General features: G+C 29.2%; 1 protein-coding gene across 9 annotated transcripts; it reads left to right on the forward strand.

The window, feature by feature from the left end:
- Positions 1–2,279: 2,279 nt before the first annotated feature.
- LOC114405819 (MADS-box protein SOC1-like) lies at positions 2,280–26,302 on the forward strand. 9 transcript variants are annotated; one of them, XM_028368316.1, is made up of 11 exons: positions 2,355–2,444; positions 2,607–2,768; positions 3,083–3,190; positions 3,477–3,685; positions 13,186–13,270; positions 17,412–17,473; positions 17,589–17,688; positions 18,008–18,049; positions 18,682–18,741; positions 19,264–19,404; positions 25,567–26,302. In XM_028368316.1, the coding sequence occupies exons 4-11, from the start codon at positions 3,504–3,506 to the stop codon at positions 25,666–25,668; spliced, it is 774 nt and encodes a 257-aa protein (XP_028224117.1). In that variant the 5' UTR covers positions 2,355–2,444; positions 2,607–2,768; positions 3,083–3,190; positions 3,477–3,503; the 3' UTR covers positions 25,669–26,302. The 9 variants fall into 9 exon arrangements, with proteins under 9 accessions (XP_028224120.1, XP_028224117.1, XP_028224119.1 ...); XM_028368318.1 differs by having other exon boundaries at positions 2,402–2,520; XM_028368317.1 differs by having other exon boundaries at positions 2,409–2,524.
- Positions 26,303–27,600: the final 1,298 nt, after the last annotated feature.

Here is a 27,600-nt window from a genome sequence, read left to right on the forward strand (position 1 = left end):
ATTTGCAATCCAAAAAAAAAAACGCACTTAATCCCCCTCTAAATACCTTCCCCATCCTTTCTTCACTATGAGACTTACAAATGTTCAGTTCTAGTTATGTTGTAGGTTTATGAAATTGTGGCTTGAAATTATATCTATGAAAAACTTGAAAATTTATACTTTTTTATCATTGAAGCGGGAATCTTTATAAAAAAATTTTATATACACTTAGGAAGTAAATCTTGATCCACAAGTTAAAAGACTTAATTATGTCATAATAATTTGCTGATATCTGAAAAAAAATTAGGGACCACAAGCATAATTAATCCTTTAAAATAATTAATCTATGATAGATTTTAAATTTATTTGAAAATTCATTGTTGTGAAAATAAATATATTTTTAAAAATATTTATAATAATAATCCATTTATTTATTTTTTGTTTTAAATGTATTTAAACATTTTTTTATAAGGTGTGAATGCAACATAATGGTTATAATGACATTTGATGAGAAGTTGCTTAGTTTTCGAGGCCTTATTGGTGAGTCTATGTACGATGTTGTACGGACGAAGTTGACGTGTTTCTAACATTGTACCGTTCCCTCTATTTTTACTGTGCTGCTGTGCCCCACAGTTTCTGCTCCAGCTCCCCACTATCTTTTTATCGCTTTTTCATTCTCATTTCCTATAAATCTATATAAATATCACAAAAGAGATATCCTATTTTATGTTGGTAGCATGAAAATAGGGTGGGAAGAGTTTTTATTATTCTTTTCTTTTATTTTTTTAATTTCTTTTTAACCAAATATTTTTTAATTTTTACTTTATTTTTCTTATTTTCATAATAATACATAATTATGTTAAATACTTAAAAGAAAAATTTTATAATCCATAATAATCTTTAAATATGACTATTTTTAATAAAAAATACATGATTGAAGAAATCTTTTTTATTTTCATCTATTATATTTTTGTCCCCTCTATCGAACATACTCTCAGGGTCTGCTTTTTGTTGAGCACTTTTATCTCTTGCTTTTATCAAGCAATTTTTTTTTGTTTCACATTTAGTTTTCTATTTAACTTCTCTTTTCTTATAAAATTAACTGGACTATTAATTTTTATTTACTTTCCATCCCTTCTTTCTCTTTTATTTTATTTATATATAAATTTGAAAAGAGATCGACTTCGTGTTTCCGTTTCTCCCAACAACAACCATAAATTAGAGTTTAATTCACTTATTAGTATGAAAAATGTGAAAAATATACTTCTTTTAATACATTTTTTTATTATTAACTAAAAATTATTGAAAATCATAAAATTAAGATAGCTCTCACTCCTATTTAATGATCTTTCACTTATGATTTTATATTTTTTTAATAAATTTTATCTTATCATAGATAATATTAAAAATTAATAATGTATTAGAGAGTGTATTTCTAATATTTATTGTGAAAAATTTACACTATCAACTAATTAGAAATTATTTAAGTATAATTTTTAAGTTAATTATTATAAAATTTATCAAATTTACCATGTATGTTATATTAATATGTGATTAGATCAAAATGTAAAGAATTTTTATACTCTTTGTGTTAATTAAATTGTAATTATTGTTCTTTAACATTTATAGTGACAGTTTATGCTTAGGTGTAATATCAGCATGTTTACGTAAAAAATAGTTTAATTTTCATGCATTTTTAATGTAAAATTTGTAGATGTGTTTACATAATTAAATAAGAGTTTAAACCGTCTAAAGTATAACCTAAAATTATAAAAGTCACCAACTTATCATCATAATTAACAATTTATAATTTAATATCAGTGTAAAGTATATTCTATTTTTTATGCGATAGGAATGTAAATGCATTCCAATACTATTACCAAAACCATTTGTTCAATAACTTTTATTAAATGAAAAATTCTTCTTAAACTTAATCATAATAATTTTTGAAAAACTTGTGAAAAAGCATAAATCACTCTTTTAAAGATCGAATAATTTTTTTCGAACGCTTTTTTCATTTTTATTATGCATATACAGTACGTACAAATCAGATGACCAACCAAACAATTTGAACCCTCCACTTGCGAGAGGTGATTTGGCGAAGATAATATATTGTTAATTATTATTTTTTTATGAAAGGTTCCATATGGACTTCACTGTCGTCCTTTATATGCATGCATATTTTTTTCGCAGTGCTTTTATAGAAAAATCGCAGCATCATTTTCATATATATATATATATTCCATTACGTGCTTTAATGTGGAAAAATTTCTTTTTTTGGGGCCAGTTGGCGTCTACTTTTACCAAAACAAGCAAGGGATGAGGTTTCAATTTTTCCATAACCATATATAAAAATATATTTTTGTTTCTTAAAATGGTGTTGGAAACACAAAGGTGGATGAATAAGGAAAGCTGGTGTGTCTTCTGTGCTTTGCTTTCTTTTCTCTCTTAGCTAAAACAGATAGGTCATATCTCAATTATGTAACATTAGCATACCCTTTTTTCTTTCTTTCTTTCTTCAATTTCTCTGCAGTGTGCAGTGTGTGTATGCTCTTTCTCTTTTGAGGTTCTTCTTGCTTTCTTTGGATTCTTGGTTCTTATTTTTTCTGTTTCCTTTTCTTTTATAGGCTCGAGCCTTTATTATTCCTAGCTCCCTTCCTTGGCTCTAAAGATAAATTTTCCCTTGATTTTGCCAATTTGGTGGATATCTGCTTCGTTTTGTCAACTAAACTTTTTTCCTTTGCTTACTGAGAGAACACTGCTTGTAATTGAAGTTGCTTTTCTGGCTGGTAAGTATCTACCAATCTAGGAATAAAACAAAAAACTTTTCCTTTTTGGGTCATTTGTTGGGAAGAAACTTGAATTTACCACACTTTAATTGAACAATTGGTTGTCTTTCTTTTGATTGAAATCTGTACTTAGGTAAGGATTCAGGATTTTGTTTTAGTTTTAGTTTTTGTTTTCTTCTGCTTTTTCATTGACTTCCCATTTCTTTGTAACCTTCTTCCCTCATATATATTTCACATTTTTTTGGGGGGTTTTTAAAGAGTCTTGTGATTAATAATAGTGATTCTAATCTGTTGCATTTTCCTATCTGTTATAGCTTTCTGTGTCTTCAAGTCTTACTTGGAAGACTCAGATTTGCTGCAAATCTCTCAATTTCCTCATCATCACAAGGTTTAATTTCTTGGTTTTGCTCTATAGCTACTTGGTGAGTACTCTCTTCTTGACCCTATACATGTGTGTGTATATAAGTAATTTTTCTCTTCTTTACCCTACTTATATTTATGTGTGTGGTTTTTTATCGACAAATGTTAATTGTTAATTTGTTAGTTTTTGTTGATAGGAGAGATCAAATCTGCGACCTTTGCGACCTTTCCTTCCTTCTCTTTTTTAACCACCCAAACCGTGTTTATGTATGTGTGTGAAATATAGAAGTAATTTTGTAGTTTGATATCTATTTTGGGGTACTGATGGTTTTTGATTTGAGTCAGCAGTAGAAAGAACTCAAAGAAGAGATCATCATGGTGAGGGGAAAGACTCAGATAAAGCGTATAGAGAACGCCACAAGCAGGCAAGTAACTTTCTCAAAGCGGCGAAATGGGTTGCTGAAGAAGGCCTTTGAGCTATCAGTTCTGTGTGATGCTGAGGTTGCTCTTATCATCTTCTCTTCAAGTGGGAAGCTCTATGAATTTGCTAGCTCCAGGTACTCGCTCATCACCATTCTCTCTTCCTTATATTATTAATTCAACTTTCCCTTTTCTTGTTCATAAATTTAATTGTGTTGTGTGATTGCTTCTGGTGATTTTAGCATCCGCTCTTCATACCTGGTGTTCCTATAACCTGTGTGCTAGTAAATTTCATGCACACCTATATACATGTGCATGTATGTACTTTTACATTGTACATATATATATATATATATATATATATATATATACTGTCATGTAGTTGTCATAAACATGAAAACACAGTGGGGGATACTGGGTAGGATCTAGTCTTATTTGTTGTTCGTACTTTTTTTTTTTTTAATTATTATTTTGTGGTGCACTATTGGAGCTAGCTAGCTAAGCAAAGGGATTTTGTGGTACTTGAAATGATGCATGAACTCACATGTTAATAGAAACCCAGAGAAAGAAGATGGAGAACTATATATAAATATGATATGTGCCAAAGAGAAAGAGATAGAGAAAAAATGATGAGTGTTAATGTGGTGTTTGTATAATTGGGATATCCAAATATAACTATTATGATATTAAATAGCATAGTTGATTGTAATGAACAATGTTTTACATCTACAATTAATGAACCAAATCAATCCTATACAATTGTTTAGAGTTTAACAAATTCTTAAGAAGTACCCCACACCTCCCCAACAAATTTAAAACATTACGGTGAAAGGTTGGAATAAATAAAGGAACCTTGTTCCCTCAGTAACGGGCAAAGAAGGAGGTTGTACATGTAGGTTAGTGATGTATCATATGTACTAAACACTGACATATAAAATGTTCATGGGATGGAGAGAGAGAGATAAAGAGAGCAAGTATTTCTTATAGCTGCATCACATAACGATGATTTGATTCCTCCAGTCATATCTCCTGATCATTAAATATTTTTATTTAGGACTAAGTAGGGTCGGACTCTCTATACTTCTTTCTATAATCGAATAAATTGAGGGAAACCTTAAAAAGAGTAATTAATATGTGCTCCAAATATTAAAAAAAAAGGAAAATGTAACTCTATCTGCGAGGAGCTTGTGATGCTCCATGAAATAATGTGCAGGGAGTGTGATCACCACAGTTTTTAGTATAGCAAGGATTCACACACTAACCTCATTCCAAGGTTTATTATTATTATTATTATCAGGGTTATGCCGTTGTCTTGACATTATTGGTTGAGGAATTCATATATAGAAAGCTCTTTTTTTAAAAAAAGAAACCATGATGGAGGTGCATTTATAACATTAAATTTAAATACTACACTTTCCTTTTATGTATGAATTACTTAATGTTATAGTAGTAACATATATATTTCCATTAATCCTACTTACTGGATGAAGAAGTTATTAAATGTTCTCAAAATACTATATGTGTTAGTACTTTTTCATTTTTTTTACATGAAGTCTTGGTGACTTGTTGGTCATGGGTTCGAATCCGGAAACAGCCTCTTTGCATATGCAAGGGTAAGGCTGCGTACAACATCCCTCCCCCATACCTTCGCATAGCGAAGAGCCTCTGGACAATAGGGTACGAAGTTTATTAAGAAGATTAGTAGAAGAAAAATTATAATAAGAAGAAATAATATTTATATATATGTAGTTGAAATAGGAAAATGTTCAACTTAAGATCTAATCAATTTAGCAATCAAGTCCTAGACAGCAACTGAGAGTCATATGTGAGCTTGGTGTAGCTTTCATTATGTATAAAAACTTTGAAGTGACAGTGTTTTTAGCATATCAACTTAAGTGATATGGAATTTTTAGTTTTTTCCCTTAGCATTGATATACAAGTGGATTTTCTAGCTGGAGTTTGAACTTGGAGTTTCTTCTTGTAGGAGCACTTGAAATTTGTGCCGTCTGTTGTCTTGAAATTTGTAGCATTGATATACTTTTGTGTACGGTTTGAACATTTCTTAAAAAACTAAGTTAAGTGAATGTTTAAACAGCATAATGAAATGCTGCATAAAGTAATTGAACTGTTAGCAAACTGACCTTTGAGAAAGAGTTAACAAAGAAAAGGGAAATAACTTAAATATAAATGTAACACTTTGTTATGCTCGATCATATATATTCATGTGTTTTTGTGAAATTTACATATTTTTTTAATACTCTTTAGTTTTTTGTTTTTGTTTTTTGTGTGTGTGTGTGTGGGGGTCGTCTCTCTTAACCATTCAAACTAAGGAAAAAAAAATAAAAAACTGACTGAAATACAAAATGATATGAGAAGACATGTGCATGCATATGTTTTAGCATAAGTGAATTTATATCAATAGTTCTTATGGTCCTTCATACAAGAATAATGAATCAACAGAAAATGGCACTTCTTATGCCTTGGAAATATATATATATATATATATATATATATATATATATATATATATATATATATATTTATTAGTGTTATTTGATCACTATTTTTTTTCTCTTGTAATTGTAAGTTGAATCCTAGTGGGATAAGTTATTATTATTATTATTATAGTTGCAAGTCATCAATCACGAGCTTTTTAAAATTATCATGGTGTTAGTATCTACTCTAAACAAAAGCTTCTAAATAATATCACCTGCAGTGCATTTTTTTTGTTTAAATGAAAGCAAAGAATTTATAGGATGAGTCTCCTGATCATGTAACAACTTGATGAGATTTTATCTTCACAAATTTGGCGAACTTTAGTTTTTGTTAGAAAATTGTTAATCTTGGCCCCCTTTTTCATAATCCTAAATCGTAATCTTTTTACAGTTACAATTATCACTAATTCTCTTTCAATATTGATGAGCATAACTTGAACATTTTAGGTGACATGCAGCTAAACTTATTTTGTTCTAGTTGATGGAATTTATCGCCGAGGTAAAACTTCTTACCACATTCATTTGGGACTAATAAAGAATATCTTATCATGGGTTGATATCATGAAAATAATTTTGGAGATGAGCTAGTCAAATACTAATTAAGACAGTCAAGAATCGTGTGTTTGTAGGGAGATCTCAGCCATTTGATTGGACGCATCATGTATGATGTTATTTTGCTTTTAATTGTGTTTTCACATTTCAGTAACCATTTGCTAACTTAAAGCTTACATTCTCTTTTATGTTGCTATGTTCCTTTAAAATTTTGACAAAAAGAAAACGTTTTACATGTATATTACTCTTAAGACTCCAAACCCTCTTTTTTTTCTTCTTGGTTTTAAAATGTTAACGTTTTGAATGTGAGTTTTATTATCTGCTTCTGTCTTCTTTTTGCAGCATTTACAAAACAAGTTAAAAGGTTTCAAATTTTGGGTACTAAAATGTGGCAAAAAATATATATAGGCATAGATGTTGTTGTTGTTTTTCTTTTTCTTTTTCCTGCAGTTTGCCCTTGTTTACTCAGTACTGGTAAATCAACTTCCTTTTGTACTCGATCAACAAGTTGATAGGAGAAAAAAATATTAATATGAAGAAAATTAAAAAGATATAAGGTCCTCTCTCTAACAAAGACTAGTGTTTCTTTAACTTGTATAACAAAATAGTGGGTTCAATAGATTTTCTTTTTCATTTTATTTTTGATGGATGGGTTTAATAAATATTTAACTAATAGAATAATATTATTTGTCTCTCAAGAAAATGATAGTGTTTTTAATGTGCACTAAGAGTCTAACACTATACAGTCACATTCAAAATGTTTTTCATTTTTATTCCTTGATAAAAGTAATTATAAAAAATTTATTTTTACTTTGTTCCTTATTAATAAAAATTTGTAAAGGAAATTATAAAATAAAAATTTGTTCAAATTTCTTGTATAAATGTAAACAGAATATAAAGTGAAAAAAATTCTAAATGAAAATAAAAACCTGCTCTCAAATCGACCCTTATTTTCTTTCCTTTTCATGACGTCTCCTCTCCAAAGAAGTGTTTAATTAAATGAAAAAGTTCAGCTTTAGCACCTAATCCTTCCAACACAACACTGTCCTTAACTTCATTACTCTTAATTAGTCCCTCTTTTAGGCAACATAGTTTCAGTAGGAATATTGTCCTTCACCCTCACCAAAGTGAAGATCTTATCCTTTTCCTAGTTTAGAGGAAAGATAGTAGAAAACCAAAAGCTTCCATCACGTGATGAAAAGTGAAAACCAACACCTTATCCAGTTATCCTGGTATATAAGGTAGAAAGGAAGGTTTACTCTTAAATGCTTGTGGTTGAAAGCAAAAAAGTCGGGTTCAGATACCCTTTCTTCAATAGGTTTTATATATAGTCTTATAGCATTTTTGGGGCTCATTAATTTGACTAAGGTAGGAGGAGTACTAAACCTGAAACTTTTATTTATGTATCTAATGAAGGTTGATTTTAGTAGTTATAGTTTATAGTTTATTTTTATAGGGAAGCTAAGTTGGGTCTATTACATCTATATGTTGGTGGGTTTGAGTGCCCTTTGTGCTCAATTTAGTGAATGCATTTTCTTGTTTTGCTAACAGAAAAAGGTAGACAATGCTTTTCTAGAGAGAGAGAGAGGTGACGGGGGAATTAGGGCTATGATACATATTGTTTGCTCTTAGTCACTTTTGGCTTGACGAATGGTCCTTCTACTTTAATTTCAACTACCACCCTCGAATCTTGACCAAACTATGGTTGATTTCTTTCAAAATTATCTGTCTATATAGCACTACCGTGTATATATGTTGTTCTCACGTGTCATGCATGTGGTGCATGTATTGCTGAAAAATCATACTAATTCTATGTTTTGTACACACATACACAAACGCTGTATAATGTCTGAAATAATTAATATGAGGTTTGGACTTGTATACACATACACAAACACTGCAGTTCACTCCGCCCATAGTTGATTTAGTTCATTAAGTCTAATTTAAACCTAAAAAACATAGCCTAATTAATATATTTCATCACCATATATATATGGCTATATATGCTAGTGAATTACATTGGAACAAACAATAAAGAACAAAGTTAGTAATTCTAATGCTGAAATAACTTATAGAAGCATATTTCTTGGCTGTTTGTGTTAGAAATTGTTGTACATTCCAAGAAACTATAAGAATAATAAAGGCAAGGATGCGAGAAGCTTCAACTAAATAAACTACAGCATAACAATATATAGCCTTATCCCACAAACTAAATGGAGTACAAAACTTTAGAGATATTCTTTTTAAAGTTTCGTAATTTGATCAGAAACCTTCAAGTAGATATGTGCTGTAACATATGCTTGTAAGTAGACAAATTCTGTAACTTGTTTTATCAGCAAAATTAATTTTATAGAAGATGCCTATAAGTAGACATGTCTTGTAACTCATTCTTAGCAGTAAAATTAATTTATTTTACAGGACATGCCTCTATGATTAGGCATGCTTGTAACTCAAAATATACCTTCAACTTACCAACCTATGTTTCATAATAAATAAAATTAGAACATTGTTTTAATTATGTCATTTTTTTAAATAAAATTCTATCCCTCTACTTACCTCTTCTCCTAAAAATCCTACTGCAGCTTGCAATAAGTGTCTTGTGCTGTAATCCACATGACATGCATAGATGATCGAACTATGATTTAAGGGGATTTAGATTTAAATATTCAGTCTTGGCTTGGTTTTTGGTTTTGATGATGCTAGAATAACTTCTATGAAGTGCTTCAACCATCCTTGACCAGTCTAGGGTTTTTGCCTATCATGAAGAAAGGTAACATAGCTGTCACAAAACACTCAAGAAAGAATTCCTTTAGTAGAATGCATAGAGATTATTATGTGTTTTCAAGCATCTTCTATGTCAGTCCCTTGGGGATTTAATCGAGCAAAGTCAAGCATGACATGCATAGATGAATTTAGAATAATCAAGTTTTCAACTATCAAGTCTGAGAAAGTTGTTAAACTCTAATAGAAAAAATAATACTAAAAAACCTTTTAATGACATATCACTTACAAAATACTCTTATCATAACAATAATTTAATATTTGATTTGTATAATAAATCAGAATAGTAAAGTGTAACAATACATTAGTACTAAATGCTAAATAATATCAAAATAAGTAAATGACCAAATTATATATAAGTTGATAAATACACAAGTTATTAAAGTAAAAATATTTTAAAAAGAAATTAATTTCTTCAAATTATTTGAGTCATGGTAAAACATTGTCATTGTGGGATTTATTGGATTAGAATTATAGTTGATTTCAAATTTGTTGACTTATTATTTGACTTGAGAGTTTATCGAGTTTATTTAAAAAAAAATTACTAAAGAGTTAACTCGTTTTATATAACTCGTAAAATTACAAGAATTTAAGAGTTAACTTGAGAGATTAATAAGTTTTTATTTATGTTTCATAACAAAAATAGGGGTGGTCATGCTTTATTCTGGCATACTAAAATATGCATTGGTTGCTCTAGATTTGTCATTGCTAACATGCACAGAATAGGGAGTTTCCTTTTGCTTTAGAGGTGTGTGCGTGCTCCCCACTGATTTTGGTGTGCTAATGACAATATGCAACTTAGAATGCGTCCTTCCTCCACTATGCTCACATTTGAATTGGTGTGTTAAAGTTCACATAAACTCTTCCAGATTCACACCAACAACCTCCTCATTACCCCTGCAATGACTATTATTAGAGAAATAAATGACAAACAGAAAAGAAGAAAAATCATCACAATTCAATCTAGAATTTACACAATCACACCAAATCACAAAATCACAATGGAACATAAAAATCTCTTAAATTCCTATAAATTATACTTGTATACAGCAATGGACACACTAACTTTTTCTTCTCAAAGTGAGACACGTTTATAGATGTGTATGACGCTTTGTTGGGATAACACACATAATAAGGATCGAAATATGAAGATATTTATAGAGAAATAACAAAAATACAAATTTAACATTGCTGAACACCTATTATTTATGTTTACGAAAATGTCTCAATATCTTCACTATCTCAAGTAATTAAGGATCACTAAATACTAACCAAACAAGTTTATGAGAATAATATACCTAAGTATAATATTTTTTAAAATGTGATTCTTCAAAATACAGAATTATACCGTGAAACAAAGACCATTACGTCTAAGAAAGTGGAAGGATAAAGGAAAGAGGGTGAGTTAGAGTCAGGGATTAAAATAAAACGTATATTTAGAGAGACTGAAACAAAAATTGAGTAAAGTTACATGTCTTGACATGTTGAGGTGATTTTCTTAGTCATTGCATTTAATAAGTACTAACACAACAAAAATTGAATTACAAAAGACTATGTCAAAGAAATAATTTTAAAAGACTAAAAAAAAAAAAACTAGGTATGTTATAAACACTAAAAATATATTTAACCCTAATAATATTATTAGTTTGAAATTAAATAATGTATAATCGAGTATTTAAAACAATGTATTTGTATTTGGTTTTAAAACTACTTTAGTCCTAATTAATACAGTAACTCTCAAATTTAGCTGAACTGAACTTTATTGACTCAAGGCCTTCCATATCGACAACTTGATTATAATGCCACACCACTTCTACCGGTAGCAGACTAGCTCCACCTGCCCTAATCTGTTTATTAGGCATTATAATCAACAGTAACCAAATTGCATTTGTTTTCAGTAAAAATAATAATAATAATAACATTTGTTAATTTTTTATCCGCAAAAGTAAATTCTCAATCAATAGTACTTTACCTTTTAAAGTACACTCTACACTCAAATTCTAATTTACGAACATTTTTTTATATAATCAAATGATGAATATTAAAATAGTACATGGGTACTCTAACTCTTATACATAGATGTCAGCTAGAGAGAAGAAATAGTCCAATTGGATTGATACACCAATCCAGATCTAATTTATAAACATTGATAAATGATAGAATAAAATTAGTAAAAGTTTATAAAAAAAAAAAAACAAAACAAAACTCTGTGTGTAGTATATGGTACACACAGGAGTTGTATGATAGGAACATCCAATATATCAAAGTGCTGATGCAAAAAAGTTTGGTTTACTAAATAGTGGCAAAAGAACAATGAAAAGAAAAACTCAGAATAGATTATTAAATGTTTCAAGGACAATTATGCATAGAAGCAACTGTACGGAGGGTATTTGAAAGTGAATTTTAATTATTATTTTTAGGAAGTGTAACTGGTAAGTGGTAAAGGAGATAAGCAACTGTACGGAGGATATTTGAAAGTGATTTTTAATTACTGTTTTTTAGGAAGTGTACCTGGTAAGGGAGATGGAAAGACAAGCTAGGTAGATCAGTGCTAATTGAGCTACAAGCTCCTCGGTAAGAAGTGCATATATAGGTTTAGTTTTGGTAAATTTTTAAAAAATACTTAAAAAAAATAGAAAGGCAAAATGAATAACTTCTATATAAATTGGAATCATCACTTATTCACCTCATAGTTTTAGAAGTTATTTTATATAACTTCTTCAAAAGTAGTGGTGTTAATCTAATTTCTTCAAAAGTAGAAGTACTTATCTAAAATCTTTGAAAGTAAAGGTGAATAAGTTGATTGTTTCTTATTAAAAAAATTCGGTTTTCATTTTATTTTCCCTTTTGAGTACTTTTTGACAAGTATCTAAATTGGTCTTTTAGTGTGTGTTTTTCTCTCAAAACATTAATTGTTTGTCCCATACTTTAAGCTTTCTATAACTTTAATGTTTGAACACCTTGTAGCATGTAATAACATCAAACCAAACACTTAGTTGAAACAAACATATGAGAACAAGACAAGGCTCATTCAATTCAACCAAGCTATTAATATATTTCCTTTGAGAATCTGAAACTAATTGAGTCAAATTAAGGTAAATTAATTCTGAGTTTAGATTGAACACTGAAAGGAATATTGATTAAATTTCTCACAACAAAGTTATATCACTTTTAACATGTAACATACATTTTCATTATAATAAATCAGTTTGTCACTTCTGAATTTGCCAAAGAGATGCTTGACAATTCTTGAATGAATTACTAAATTAACTTCTAACAGTATTTTTGCATTCCTTGTGGAATTGCATTGCTAATTAGTAATTGTATGGTAGATAATATCATTTATATGCTAATTGCGAGTGCTTCCCCTCATAGAGCTTGCTGGGAAGGGTTATAGGAAAAAAGCTGTTGAGGGAGACATGAAGATTAGAGGTATTGTTTGGGAAGGACATGAAAGGAATGAAAAAGAGATCTTTACTTTGAACTCACCATTATAATCCCTCCAGAAATAAATAAATAAAATTTGGGCATTCATTTCAACTATTTCTAAATAACACTATTCTTTCAAGTAGCATGTCAATGAAAGTCAATTGATTTGTGACTTTTCTGTTTGCTCTACATTTATTTTCTCTTATTTCTATTAATATTACATTAAATTAAAACAAAGAGAATATTTGATTTCCCCTTTTCATTTTTTCATTTTCTTAGCTTGTTGTCAAACATAACCCTTGGAAGACATTGATCATGTTCTTGTCTATATTCTCATTTTCTAGGTGCTTATTTACTTAATATTGGCTTTAATGATACAGCATACAGTGTTCAATTGAACGATACCGCAGGCATACCAAGCATGATAATCCAACTACATTCAGATCAGTTGAACAAAATATGCAGGTTAGTTTTAGTTATATCTCTTGTGGTTTTCATTTGTCAACTTTCTAAATCCCCTATTCATTATGACTATTTACATATTTTATGATATAATTACAAGAATTATAAGATTAGTTAAGTGGTAAAAGTAGAAGGGAGAGAGAGAAAAGTTACGGATTCGATTCTTCCGCTAACAAAAAATTAATCATTAATAACTAACATTTGCTTATAAAAAAAAAACTTTATGATATGATTACACTCACTCATGCTGGTGAAAAGTGAAAATGCGTATGCTTTTAGTTTTAGCTTTTCTCAATGTTTTTTCTTTCGGGTTGCTTGTTTTGGTGTAGGACTATAGTGTATAAGCCTCTATTGTTCAAGACCAAAGTAAATAATTATTCTTCCTTTACATAGGCTTCAGCAATAACTTAACCTAACAAGCCTAACATTAAGTTCTACTAAAAATACAATATTAATCTAAACACGAGACCAAATTTTTTGGCAAAATCTCTCCTAATTAAAATTTGAGTAAAACAAACTTCTAAATATAACCCATTCAAAAACATGTATCTAAATAAGAGCAATACTAGTGAGATTCTCTTTGACATTCTTTTTCTAACACTTTCTCTACGATTGTTTAAAATTTATTAAAAATCATTAATTTTGGTTGGTCCCTTCTAAATTAGAAAAAAAATCATCAAATGAGAAATGAGATCCACTAAAATTGATGACTTCCAACAAATTTCAATCAACCGCAAATAGTATTGTTAGAAAACAAGTGTCAAAGAGAGCATCACTAGCATTCTGCTCTAAATTATCAGAATCATCATGCAAAATTCACTTCTTGATTACATAGATCAATGATAAACACCAAAAAGATGATAGCTATACTAAAAAAAGAAAAAAAAATAGTATATCCAGGTTCTAATACTGAATACGTATCAACAAAGGAAAACATGGTTTATCTTGGAATCCTCTCTTAGTTGATGAAGCACCATAATTTCAATGCATGGGAAAAATGAAGAAAAAATATATCCATCTTAAAATTTATTCTTTGAACTTGAGACTTTTAAATTGAACTTAAAAAAAATGAAGTATGAAGTTTTTAATGGTTCTTGGAAAAACTTATTTCATTAGTTGTTAGTTTTAAAAATAAATGAAGTATAGAAAAAAAACAATAAACAGAAAAAATGAAAAAAAAAACTTTCATAAACTAAAAATAACTTATGCAAAAGTCAAAATCTTTTTGAATAAGCTAAATAAATTTAGTTTATTCAAAAAAAATTTAACTTATACATAAGTTATTTTTAGTTTATAGAAGAAGCTTATTTTGTGTTTCTTTCTAATTACTTTTTTCTTTTATAAGTGTTTAGGAAGAAACTTATTCAAATAAGTCTTAATCCAAATTTTAATAGTGAAGACATATATTTTGGATTAAGTCCATTAATTTTTCCCTTTTACTTTGAGTGGGGGGTTTTCACATTTAAAATACTCAGTTTCATTCTTCTACTTTTACTTCCTTTATTCCTCTTACTGTCCATTTTAATTACAGGAAAAATTGTTTTGGTATTTCCTAACAATTTATATCCCCTATACTCTTCTTCTCATTGACAATGAAACCCTCCCTACCAAAAAGAAATACAACTCGAAAGTTTGCAAATCTCAAGAACCTGCTACTTAGCAACCTATGAATTTGGAGGAAAGAATAATATGACTTATCATAGACATTCAATGAGGACATAATAAATAAAATAAACAGGAGGGAGAAACAATTGACTGCACGAAGAACATTTTCAGAAACTAGCATAACATAAGGATAAGTTAATTGAAAAAACTAAACTCACAGTCACAACAATTCATATCATAAAATGAAAATCTTCCATTTTTCAAATCTTGTTCATAATTCGCAAAAATGATCTGCAACTGTGATTTAATTAATGGGCTATACGTGAAAAACTATGCAAGTCCAAGCATGAAAGTATTCTCAACTCATCAAAACATATTAGGTTTATTCACCCTAAAGGAAATCTTAAACCAGGGGCAATGCCTCCCGCAGTGTCCATTCATGTACTTATAGCATGTTTTGAAAACCAATTAAGAAGTATGGAATCATGTTTGGAATGAAGAAGCTATAACTATTAGCTTCTTAAAATCACATTCGAAATGTGTAGCCAAACACACTAATAGAATCTTTTACTCAGTACTTGGCAAGAAAGCCAAAAGATCTGTTCATCCAATAGTGTAAATAGATAAGCTCTATTTACATAAGCTGTTAAATCAATCGCTAATGGCAAACATTATTCTAACATATAGAACCATCATGAACCTTAAAACATAACCTTTAGATGGAAAAAACAACCATCAAGTTGAATCCATCGATCTCAAAATATTTCTTAAGTCTTAATCATGTTGTTCAAAAACACAATCCAACTATCAACAGTTCTAATAGAAATCAACCGAGAAATTGTATAACTCATACCAATACGTGGTAAAATTATTCAGCACATTGAAAATAGATAAAAGCTATAAAACTCCAAATTCGATAGAAAATATAAACAAGTGATAGTAGCATAATTATCCATATTAATATTAAGTTATCCTTTCTAAATTAATATCTTTTGGAGTAATAGAGATTCATATTTTTTTAAAAAGTTCGTTCTTCCTGTAAAAGAAATAATTAAATAAAAAGTTCACTAATTAAATTATTCACTACTATGGAGAACCAATTTCACTGCTTTTTGTAGGAGAAGCAACTGCGATGCCTACAAGTGACTGTAAACAGTAAAAAGAAGAAATGATTGAATTAAATAAAATCTCCAAATTATAAAGGTTAGAATCTGTAAGGAACCAGTGAGAAAAACAAAGAAATTCACTCTTCTCATTATCATTTACTAACACCCACTACTAAAAATCTCATTTTTTTTGCACCCAAAACACTTACCAACCAATCATTTTGGAGGTAGAAAAGCTTGAGAGATTATGGGATTTGAATAAAGGAAGCATGAATCAAAGAATAAGAACTTACCTTAAACTTGATTACCAATAGTTGCCACGAGGAAGTTGAAGAAAAATAAGGAACAAGAAGAAAGTACAAAAAACAAGGAAGGGGGAATTTGCAACAGAGGGAGGAGAGAATGAGAGGGGGTGGCAGAGTTTCCTTAAAAAAACAAACTTAGTATTTTTTCTCTCTAATTTTTTAACATTTTGTTTTAATATAATTACAAAACCACCCCACTCTTTCTCTCTTTCTGTACAGTCAGAGAGAGAAAGTAAAAAAATCTCTAGCCTTAATTTTTTTGTACATTAAAAATTTAATAATAAAATATAAGCTCAAAAATATCAGAACCATTAGATGTTGAATGCAGGACCCTACACAGTCATATAGCCACTGATAATAATAAAAAAACCAGTCGTATAGCCACCTGCAGGGAATTCTGTTTTGGTTAGATACAGAATAATGTTTTTTTTTACATAAATATAATTTCTAGTTACAAATGTCAAATGTTTTAGCAAGTATAAAAATGCAAAAGAATAGTGTCAGTTGAAGCCGAGTAACCTCATTTTCAAGGGTGTTTCTTACTTTTTTTGCCCTTACAAATGATACAGAAGTCTGTGTTGTGTTTATTGTTTGTATTTGATGGATTCTTTTGCCAGATGCACAGGTAGGTGAGTCACTATGAAGCACATATCATGATAACCATTAGCAGATTAATTAGCTAGTTAATAAAAAGGTTTTTGCCAACATATTTATCCTTAGAAATCATAATATTGATAATATAATACCTGAAATCCCCTTTCTCTCACACACATGAAACATCACCATTGCTTCTTTGTTAGAATACGGTAAACAGTGAATTTTGGGAAAACTTTTTGACCTATGTTGTAAATTACATAAATTCTAGCCCTTCATGCCTGCATTTCTAAATTAATTTTGCATAGATTCATGATGCAAGTAGTAACAGACTTTAAGCTGATCTTTAAATGTCATATTGTGGCCATGCAGTTTTCATCTTTATCAATCCCTGTAAATATGCACATTTTAAAAGTTAGTGTTAGGGGAATTGGCTAATTGGAGTTTGTTAATCTCTACTTTTGCTTACTGTATTTGGATATCATAGACACTTTTGAGTCCTGAAGTTTGAATAAATTGTTTATTATGTTACAGCATTTGAAGCAAGAGGCAGCAAACATGATGAAGAAGATTGGCCTTCTTGAAGCTGCAAAACGGTTAAATTTTTTTAATTTCTATTCATGTTGACTAATTAATTTTGTACATTCAATGTTTAATTCCACTCACTCACAATGGAAGAACATGGTTGCATTTGTAATTTCATTCCCTCAGGAAGTTCTTGGGGGAAGGGTTGGGGGCTTGCTCCATTGAGGAACTGCAACGGATAGAACAACAGTTGGAGAGGAGTTTAAGTAATGTTAGAACAAGAAAGGTTAGAATGACTAATTAACATGCATTTATCATTTTAGGATTTGACTCTTCAAAGTGAAGGGAGTGTACTTCAGAGGATAAAATACAATAATAATGTTAATTCGAAATTCAAAAATCAATGGTTGATATTATAATTAATTTTAGATTTTATTATATGTATATTTTATTGTATCACAAATCTCACATTTTTTAATTAATGGTTATTATTGTTTTTTTTTTTCTGAAGTGTACCTTCACACTTTAGAGGAGCCAAATCCATCATTTTATTATTAAAATTTTGAAGTTAATATATATTTGTATCTCAACTTTCATTTCTTCAGATCCAGGTTTTCAAGGAACAAATCGAGCAACTAAAAGAAAAGGTAAGTTGTTTACATTTCATCAAAATGGTTATAACCTGTTTTGAGTCAGTGAGGAGGGTAGAGATCACTATATTTGTCATTGCAGCTTAGTGAAAGGAAAAACCGATTAAGTTATGGATGTTAGTTATGGTTTGCGAAGTTATGGCCTATTCTACTGGAAATGAGTGGAGTCATATTCAAGTTGGAGAAGTTTGATGTGCTTAGAATGTTAAACATGATTCAAATTTGACATTGGTCTTAGGTTTCTTCAAAAACAACTTTTTCCTAGTGCTTAAGGCACTAACAGATTTAAGACCTTTAGTCTCTATATATAGTTACATCTGAAAAAAAGTTTCTTTAGTTACAAAATCTTTTACTTAAAGACATTTCCTTTTACTTCTTAAACTTGATTAAAATTTGACACTTGACAACAGAATGAGAAATTATGGACAGTAAAGTTCAAATATCTAAAAATAAGAGGGAGAAAATATAAAAATTCTAAATATATACTTCTGTATAATTCTGAGTTTATGATGCCATGAAAAAAATGCTTCAAGGTTCAATTCCTTTTCTATCAGTTCTGAAAGTTGAAAAGTTTCCTATAAGGATTATATATAAAAGATTCTGACTATTGTGTTTGTAATTTAATTCAGGAAAAAGTCCTACTTGATGAAAATGTCAAGCTCACTGAAAATGGCAGGCTCTCTGAGAAGGTGAAGTTACTGCTATTTGGAATTAATTCTGTGTGGCCTATAGTTCATTTGGATAATATTTTAAAGCTACATTAATTTGAGAAAATGTTTTTATTTTTTCTATTTTTAAATTAATTACAAAATACTACATTGTTTTTTACTAAAAAATTATATAAGAAAATGTTAGAAACAAATCTTTGAAAACTAAAATTAAAATAGAATAAGATGACATTTTTTGTTATTATCAATGAAAAGAAAATATTTTATCAAATCAAATATTCTCACTCACTTCGGTGGGGCGATTGAGGGTAAAATGTACTAATATGCAAAAGGTCATTTGTATGTTCAAATTTCAGTGTGATTGTTGTATACCAAAATATATATATATATATATATGCTCTCCTTCCTGATGGAAATACTAAACTTAAACTTTTGGTATCAAAAACATGAAACGTGCCCCCCTTAGTTGGCATATCTTTCTTGGTTAATTGCTTTACAAATCTTTACGTTAGAATGAAAACTTAAAAAGGAAATTCTCTGCAGCATGGAATCAATCTACAAACAGAAACAAAGAATCAGAATGTGAATCAACCCCAATACAATGCAGGTAGTCCAAGTTCAGATGTGGAGACCGAATTGATCATTGGACTTCCGGATACAAGAACAAGGCGCATCGTTCATCAGGTCTAGTAGAAGATTATTTATTCCCTGGCTATGGAAAATAAAATAAGGGTAAAAATAATGATAGAATAATTCCAAATCCTCTTACAATATCTTCCTGATAATCCTTCTAATTATTAATAAAATGAAGAAGGTATTAATTTTTTTCTCTGTTTCCAAAGTGTTAAAATGTTTTTACAATTTTCCTTTAATACTTTCTTTATGAAGTATTAAGAAGAGTATTGGGAGGATGCATGTTATAGGAGGATATATTATTATAAATGGCAGTGGTAATTATGGGAATGATTTGTTTTGCTTGATAATATCCTCAAAACCTATGGTCTAATGACCCGTTGTATTGATACTTATACTTTAGACTCAGCAGTTGTATAGTTGCCCTCCTGGGGTTTGATAAATGGATGACTTTCCTTGAGTCTTGAACTTTCTTAGTTATGGTATGTGACTAGTAAAATTAATAAGAGTAGACATATTAGGACAAATATAATTTAATATTAAGTTTCTTTTTCTTTTGATAATTATTACAATTAGGATTTTTGACTTTTTTATGAAACCTAAAATATCATCACAAGCTTTGATCATCTGGATCAATTACAAGATTAATTCTTGGTTTAGGATTTACTCACTTAAAATTTCTTGATCCTCCTCTCAAAAATTATGTTTTGTGAAAATGGAGCATGAGTTTCCTTTCACAAGGTCAATAGGTGTTGCCAACTAAGCTATATTTATTGAGAAATTGAATATTAAGTTGATTGTTGATTAATTTCACTTTTTTTCCCCAAATTCTAAATACAACAGTGTATAACCTCTTGGACAATGAGTTATATGAACCTCAATACTACACTCATGAATTACCAATACAATTTCAATGTACTCACATTAAACTTTCATGTCTTACATTTTTTTGTTACTATGTTATTGGTATATAATATTTATCAATTTTACTGATTATTATTTTTTGTTACAGAATTTGACTGATTATCTTTAATAGGAATTCAAACCTAAAATCTTGTTTAAGGGAATCGAGTCTAGTATCCTCATACCATGATTTATTGATACTAATAACTTTATATTCTTATTATTTCTAAAACATTAATTTTGAATTTCTTCTTGAGTTCAAACTCAAGGTTTCACTCATATTAAGAAATCTTCAAATTTTAAAAACTTGGTAAATATGTGCAACTTGTCTGAGTCTGAAAATAAAAAATCAAAGGAATCCTCTACTAGTACTCCCCACATTTGGTTGGTAAATATGTGCAACACTATATCCAACCCTAACTGAAAATGAAAGTAATAACTTCTAGTTTATAATTATCACAGTGTGCAGCCTCCCAAGATTCCACCCACAAAGGAATCCTCTACTAGTACTCCAGTTGTACTATCTGCTTCCACCTCCATTGGAACCCTAGTTTAATTTTAAATTTCTTAGGAAGTTCTACTATGTAAAGGATTTGCCAAAACCAACACATTTTGGATAGGCAAGGAGGGAAATTAAAGAAAACAACCTGTTAGCCCCCCATAGTCCATTCTATATATATATATATCAAAGAAAATATTATACTACCATATTCGCTTACCAATATTTTATCAGTGGGACACCATGAAGTTAGAAGAGAAAAGTAACACTGTAGGTTTTTATTCATGCAGGAAACCTTTCACTAGTATTTACAGCCCTCATTCACAAAAAAAATAAAAAAATTATTCACACCCCTCTGCCCCCATTTTTTTCCAATTTATTGGGATTTCAGTTGTGAAGTTTCTTTATCACCAGATTTTTCCATGTAAGGATCATCAGGGTTTAGCAGCTTAATTTGTCATTTGAGACTGTAGGACTTAAATCCTAAGCATTTTTTTGTCTCTAACTGGAATTCTAGGTAGTTAAGTAATGCCCTTTTAAAATGATCACACTGGTAAAGTTATGAGATTAACGTTGAGGTTGGGGGTAGTTAAGTAAAGCCCTTTTTATTATCCAAAATTTTTTTGCTGGATTGGATCTCAAAGGCTCACTGAACCATAAAATATTTCATGACTAAGAGCATTTAGAATAGTAGTGACAAATTACCTATTAATAAACTCAGCAATATAATTCAACTAATATTCTTATGGAATACGTGTCTATTCTTAACAATTGACCAACATTCATATGCAATTAGTAAAGCACTTTTCAGGATGAAATATGTGAGATTCGAATTCATAACATTACAGGTTCTTCTATTGGCTGTGAAGAAATTGTGATAGAATACATTGTCTGTGAAAAAATTGAATCCCAAACAAAAATATTTCGATGGAGATAACTCTCATATTCTAAATTAGCTTTTGGATTGAGTTAGATCAAAACCAAAATCTTATAATAATTCAAAATTTATCCTAGAGATTATTATTAAGCTGCAATAATCACCTATTATAGTACCACTTGCATATGTCAGTCCTGCAAATATCAACTAGGAAAATGATCAAAATGGAATAAGTATTAAGTGGGGGATACTCCTCGCCTCCTTAAGTTAGTGTTCTATCATTTTGGTCTGACTAGCCAAATTAAAAAGAGGGAATCCTATGACCAGTGAAGAGTAACATTAAATATCAAAAAACACAAAATACAACAGAATTCGCTATCCTAGAGTCATATACTCCAATATAGAAGAGTTCTTTGTACAAATCACCAGATAACAATACACATGTATCCCTTATTTCACAAATTTAATATGTAAATGTCCTAACTTTCTGACCTAAATTGTCAACATGATAGTTAGTTTTCAACGTATCCTAGTAATACATAATTACTAATGTCCGTTATCATACACCTATTTTAATTCTATGTACTATTATGTAACTGCTTATACTTACTGCCAATAACTGTCATAATTGCTCCGGACTCTCAGTTATAGAACACCAATTGATATGATAAAAAAAAAACACCAATTGATATTTCAAAGAAGAGTTTTTTTTCTTCTTAGCCGCCAAAAAATATATGTATTAAAGAAGGTACCTCTTGTAACCAAACCCTTTTTCAAGTCACTTTTTATCTAATGATCAAAAAGTCACTTTTTATCTATAAAGAAACAAACCTAATCTGCAGAACAGGAACATATTTCAGAGAAGAGTGATATCAGATCACACAAAATACAATAGAATTTGCGACCCCAGAGTCATAAACTCCTACATAGAAGAGTTCCCTGTCCAAATTACTCCCCTATTACACACATATCCAATAATAGGTTACTGTTGTTAACTTTTTATCTTAAATTATCACCTATTTTAATTTATAATTATAAGTTCCTACTTTCTCAATTCCCATTAAAATTTTGTGCAAGCTCCAATGTATTAATTGTCGTGAAATTTGGATTGGACTGGTCCGAAAATCAGCAGGTAAGATAATAGGGTGGCCATATAACCAAATCAGCCTGACCCAATTCGCACCAATTCTTCTAAACCAAGTTAAATTGTGTTAATGTAATTGGTATTGGTTTCATAACATGAATCGATTTAGAAAAGTTATTTAATATTAATTCCATCAGTGAGATTCGACCTTGTGTCCTAATGTCAACAACTAGTTTACACACGCTTAGTTCAACTAGCCAATTCAACCAGTACTGATACTCTATTTAAATTAATAATCTGATAAATTGAATAACATCTTCGAATCTAATTGCAAGGTTGTGGGACTTGAATTCCACATTGGAAGTATAAGATTCTAGTGTGGGTTGGGGATTATAAACCCTTGGACTCTCCAATTACACCAACTGAATTTTGCAGTGTGGTCCTCTCAAAATGCTCATTGTAGCATTGCTCTAATAGGTACAACTTGCAAGGATATGATGAAATGAATTAAGGTCACCACTTTAGACATATTCATTAAATTTTTGTTCCTTCATTTTTTTAATGGCTTAAATATGTTTATTTTTTCTATAAGTTAGCTTTTTTTTGTTATTTTTGTTCTCTATAAATTCATTGTTTTAGTTTTAGTTTTTGTAAGTTGGTATTTTTTTTCAATTTTAATTCCTATAAGTTGTGCTTTTCAATTTTAGTTCCTTTAAAATTTCAATTATTTTATTTATAGTCTCTATAAGTTTATTTTTACAAAAATCAAAATTAAAAAAAATAAACTTATAAGGACTAAAAGTGAAAAAATATTTTACCAGAACCAAAATTAAAAAATACAAATTTATAAAAACCAAAAACATATTTTAAATACTTTTTATCCTCTTTAAAAGGTGCAACACAATGTCTTTCCGTAAAACCTCTCATCCTAATATTACTCTCACTCAAACATATAATTCTAATAAATGATATAAAAATGAACCTCTTATTTTTTATGCACTACATTAAAATCCTTTCAAAAAAAATTCACTACATTAAAATGAAGCCAAAATAATGAAATCCAAAGTGGGAAAAATAACAAAAAAAAAGTAAGAACCGCTATTCATGTCATCATTCTGTTTGTAATTCAATTGATATCGCGTTCTAAGAGCTTGTTTTGGAAAAACAATGGACGACTTCAAAATCACGTTGTGAAAAGAAAATGTGATTGTTGGAAAGATATTTGATTGTTTCAAAGCAAAACAGTAAACGGGAGAAAAGTGATGAAGTATTTATATTTTTTTATTTATTATAAACTTTAAGATAATTTTTTTAAATATAAATCACTTCATTTCAAAATTACTTTTAATAAAAAATGAAAAGTTATCAATCGTGTTTGGAAACACTCATCCAAATTCACAAACTATTTTGAGGTATAGGTATGATGATGATAATTTCATAGTTGGATTTTCCACCATGTTTCGTGTCTTACCCTACTTTGGACCTGCATTTGCAATGCAAAAAGAAAATTCTCAACTTCTTTACTGATTAATTGAAAGAAAAAAAAATTAAAAAGGGTGTGCAAAGGTGAAAGATAGGGGCAGACATCCCAACAACAATGCCACCCCTATCCCTACCTAAACTCTGACGCACCACAAGATTATATAAATCAGCAAAAAGGAAAAGAGATAATATGCACGAGGGATAACAACCAAAACCCATGAAAAATTAAAACGGTAATAAAAATATAAAACTTACTAAATTAAATTAGTCATTCATATAGATTTTTAGCAATTTAGTCTGGAATGGAATTCCTATAGATTGTTGCATTTTCTTTAGTTTAGAAACTAATATGGTTATGTATAATTCATATACATTTTTTGCAGTGTTAAAAATTAAAATGAGAAGTTGCATGCAAAACATGAGAAATGGACTAAGACATTAGAGATGTAGGAATGACAATTGAACTTAGGCCTAATGAAGTGCCCATAAAAATTACACATATCGGGTTAGACGAGTTTGGATCCACATAAAGGTATTACCTTTATAAGTTGTCAGAAATCCATGATTCTTCTCACTGAAAATTGACTTATACCTTCCCAATTCCAAGAATATTGTCAAAAGTCTCAGGACAACCAAGAGGAAGAATAAAGTTAATTAACAAAGAAAAGAGATGTTTTACCAAAAACAACATGGGATCTTGAAGGGAGAAACCCCCCTCGGTTCAGATTGTTTGCTAGAAAGTAAAAATTGACAGACACAGGAAACAGTTCATGAAGAGCTATACCAGACTGAGAATTGTAACTGTGGAACTCAACAAGCAAATACTTGAACACATTTTTTGAAAAATGACAGCTTGATTTTGGAAAAAAAAAGATTAAAATATATTTCAAGTCTTTGATAAATATCTGATTTTTGTTTTAGATCCTTAATAAAAAAAATTATTGTATTAAATTTCTGATAAATCAAAATTTTTATTTTGAATCACATGACATGTCTTATGAATAGATCTTTTCAATATACTTAACACTTCAGATAATGTTATATCATTTCTTAATTGATGACAGAGATTAAAAAAAAATTATATCATGATCTAATATAATGAAAAAAATTATTAAGAACGTAAAGAAAAATTGATCATTTATAGGGACCTAAAATATATTTGAGTTTGTGTAAAAAAAAAAAAACTTGAAGTGAAGAATAGTGGTGACCTTAGAAACAGAGGAGAACCAGTCATAACTAAAGATCCATACCAAATACAGAACAAAACCTCATTGGTTTCATTTTCCTTTTGTAAGTTACCTCATTCTGTTCAATGTAAGTTTGCTTAGGAATCAAAACTCAAGATATTCATGGTTGACACTGACACAGCTACCACAGCACCAAAATGGGCTTGAACCAAATCAAAGAAAAGAGCAACAAGGCGTTCCAAAAGAGGAACTTTGCAACCAGCAGCATGAAGAGTCACACTAAAATGAGCAGCACCATGTAGATTTTGCAGAAGGCCACAATGTCGGAAACTCAAATCCTTGAAACTTTAGCTTAATTTCTCAGTCTGTAGGAGCTACAGTATACAATACATTGCTACCATCATATATCAGTGACAAATATGAGTAACTTCACAAAACACACTTTTTGGAAGTTCATTTTTTGCCTCAACATTATTATGCTGGAAAATGGCAAGTTAATGTACAAGCTGTGGCACAGTAACAAGAGGGAGAAATGTTAGGTGGGTTTGTTAGATGGAATAATGAAGGGTTGTGATATGATGTTTTATTGGAGTGAATTGTTGGTGATGAGATGAATTTCAAAGGGAAGAAAATGAAACCAATTGTACAAACCGACTATTAAATGGAGCACCGTATCTGAGTTGAAGCAGAGTTCTGCTTCTGCCTTGTGAGTTGTGACAGAGAGGTTTGAGAAGCAAAGAAGAAAACCAAGTACGCTAAAGTTTTCATGTGTCAGAAGTGCATGGATATTTGGGGTTTGTTTTTTTTCCTTCTTTTAAGATACTTTGAGTTGTGTTTGTTTTTTTCGGAGGGAAATAAATTTGTGCAGACAGAAGATGCGTTTGTTTAGATTAAGGAGAGAGTTAATTTTGAAATTAGTTAAATCCACTATACTATTTTTACTTATTTTGACCCTTCTCTTATTTTCTTATCTCTTTTTATTTTTCTTTAATAAAACAATTTTTTTTCACTTCATTTTATACTTATTTTTTACTCTCTCTTTTGATTTTTATCTATCATATTTTTTCTCTTAGTAACAATGAATGCTATATTTGTTCTTGATATTTTATGAATTTACTTATGTTATCTATCAAATAGTAACATATTAGGAATGAATTCTATATCTTGATATTTTATCAATTTACTCATGTTGTGTTTGGTAACGAATTAAAGTATAATACACGAAGTGTGAAACTCATATGAGACTCACATTATTTTTTATTCCCTCCTTTTTATTTTTCTTACCAAACAAAACATTAATGAGAAATGTTGATCTCACTTTTTTTGAGAGTATTTTTCTAATATTTTCTTTATAATGGGTTGAAATAAATTGAAAATTATCATTTTTTGAGTTTTATTTCTCACCAAAATTAATAATTTTCAATAAATTTCAACAATCAGAAAGTTAAAAAAAATATTAAAAAAAGTGTCACTAGCATATAATTGAAAATTTGTTTAAAATTAAAAAAATTGAATTTTTATTTTTTTAAGAAATGAATAAGATTTGATCATTAAGAAAAACATAAAATTATTTATTTTAAATAAAAATAATTTAAACAAATATATTTAAAAACTATAAAATTACTAATTTTATTTAGAAAAACACTTATTTTAAAAAATAAACTTAAACAAATCAGACCGATACTTTTAGATTTTATACTTAGTAATTTATTTAAAGGTGTAAACTTATTATTCTCTATATAAATTTAAAGTCAGTTTTTTTGGGGGGAAATTTAAAGTCAGTTAACTTATTTAGATGTATGTTTGGTGGCGTATAATTTTATTTAATGGGTCTTACTCGAAATAAGAGTACTTTTAAATAAGCTTTCAAATAAGCTTTAAAAAAATTATTATAAATGCTTTTTGCGTATAACTTTATTTAATGTGTATAACTTTCAGTTGCGTATAAATGATTTTTGCAAATCCAAAAAAAAGCTTTCAAATTATCTCGAACATTTAAAAATGTTAAGCTGGACTTTAAGTTTTTTAAAATCACAATCAATTGTACTATAAAAAAAAATCAGAATCGATTTTTAGTTTTAGTTTTTCTTGTTTTTATAGTTTTAAAAAGTTATTTTCAGTGTCAAAAATTTTCTTTTAAAAGTTGTTGACACCAACAATTATTTCACAAATCATATACTTTTTTTTATTTTTATCAACCAAAAAATTATGCCAT

The sequence above is a fragment of the Glycine soja genome, chromosome 3, assembly GCF_004193775.1.
Source record: "Glycine soja cultivar W05 chromosome 3, ASM419377v2, whole genome shotgun sequence".
Lineage (NCBI taxonomy): Eukaryota > Viridiplantae > Streptophyta > Magnoliopsida > Fabales > Fabaceae > Glycine > Glycine soja.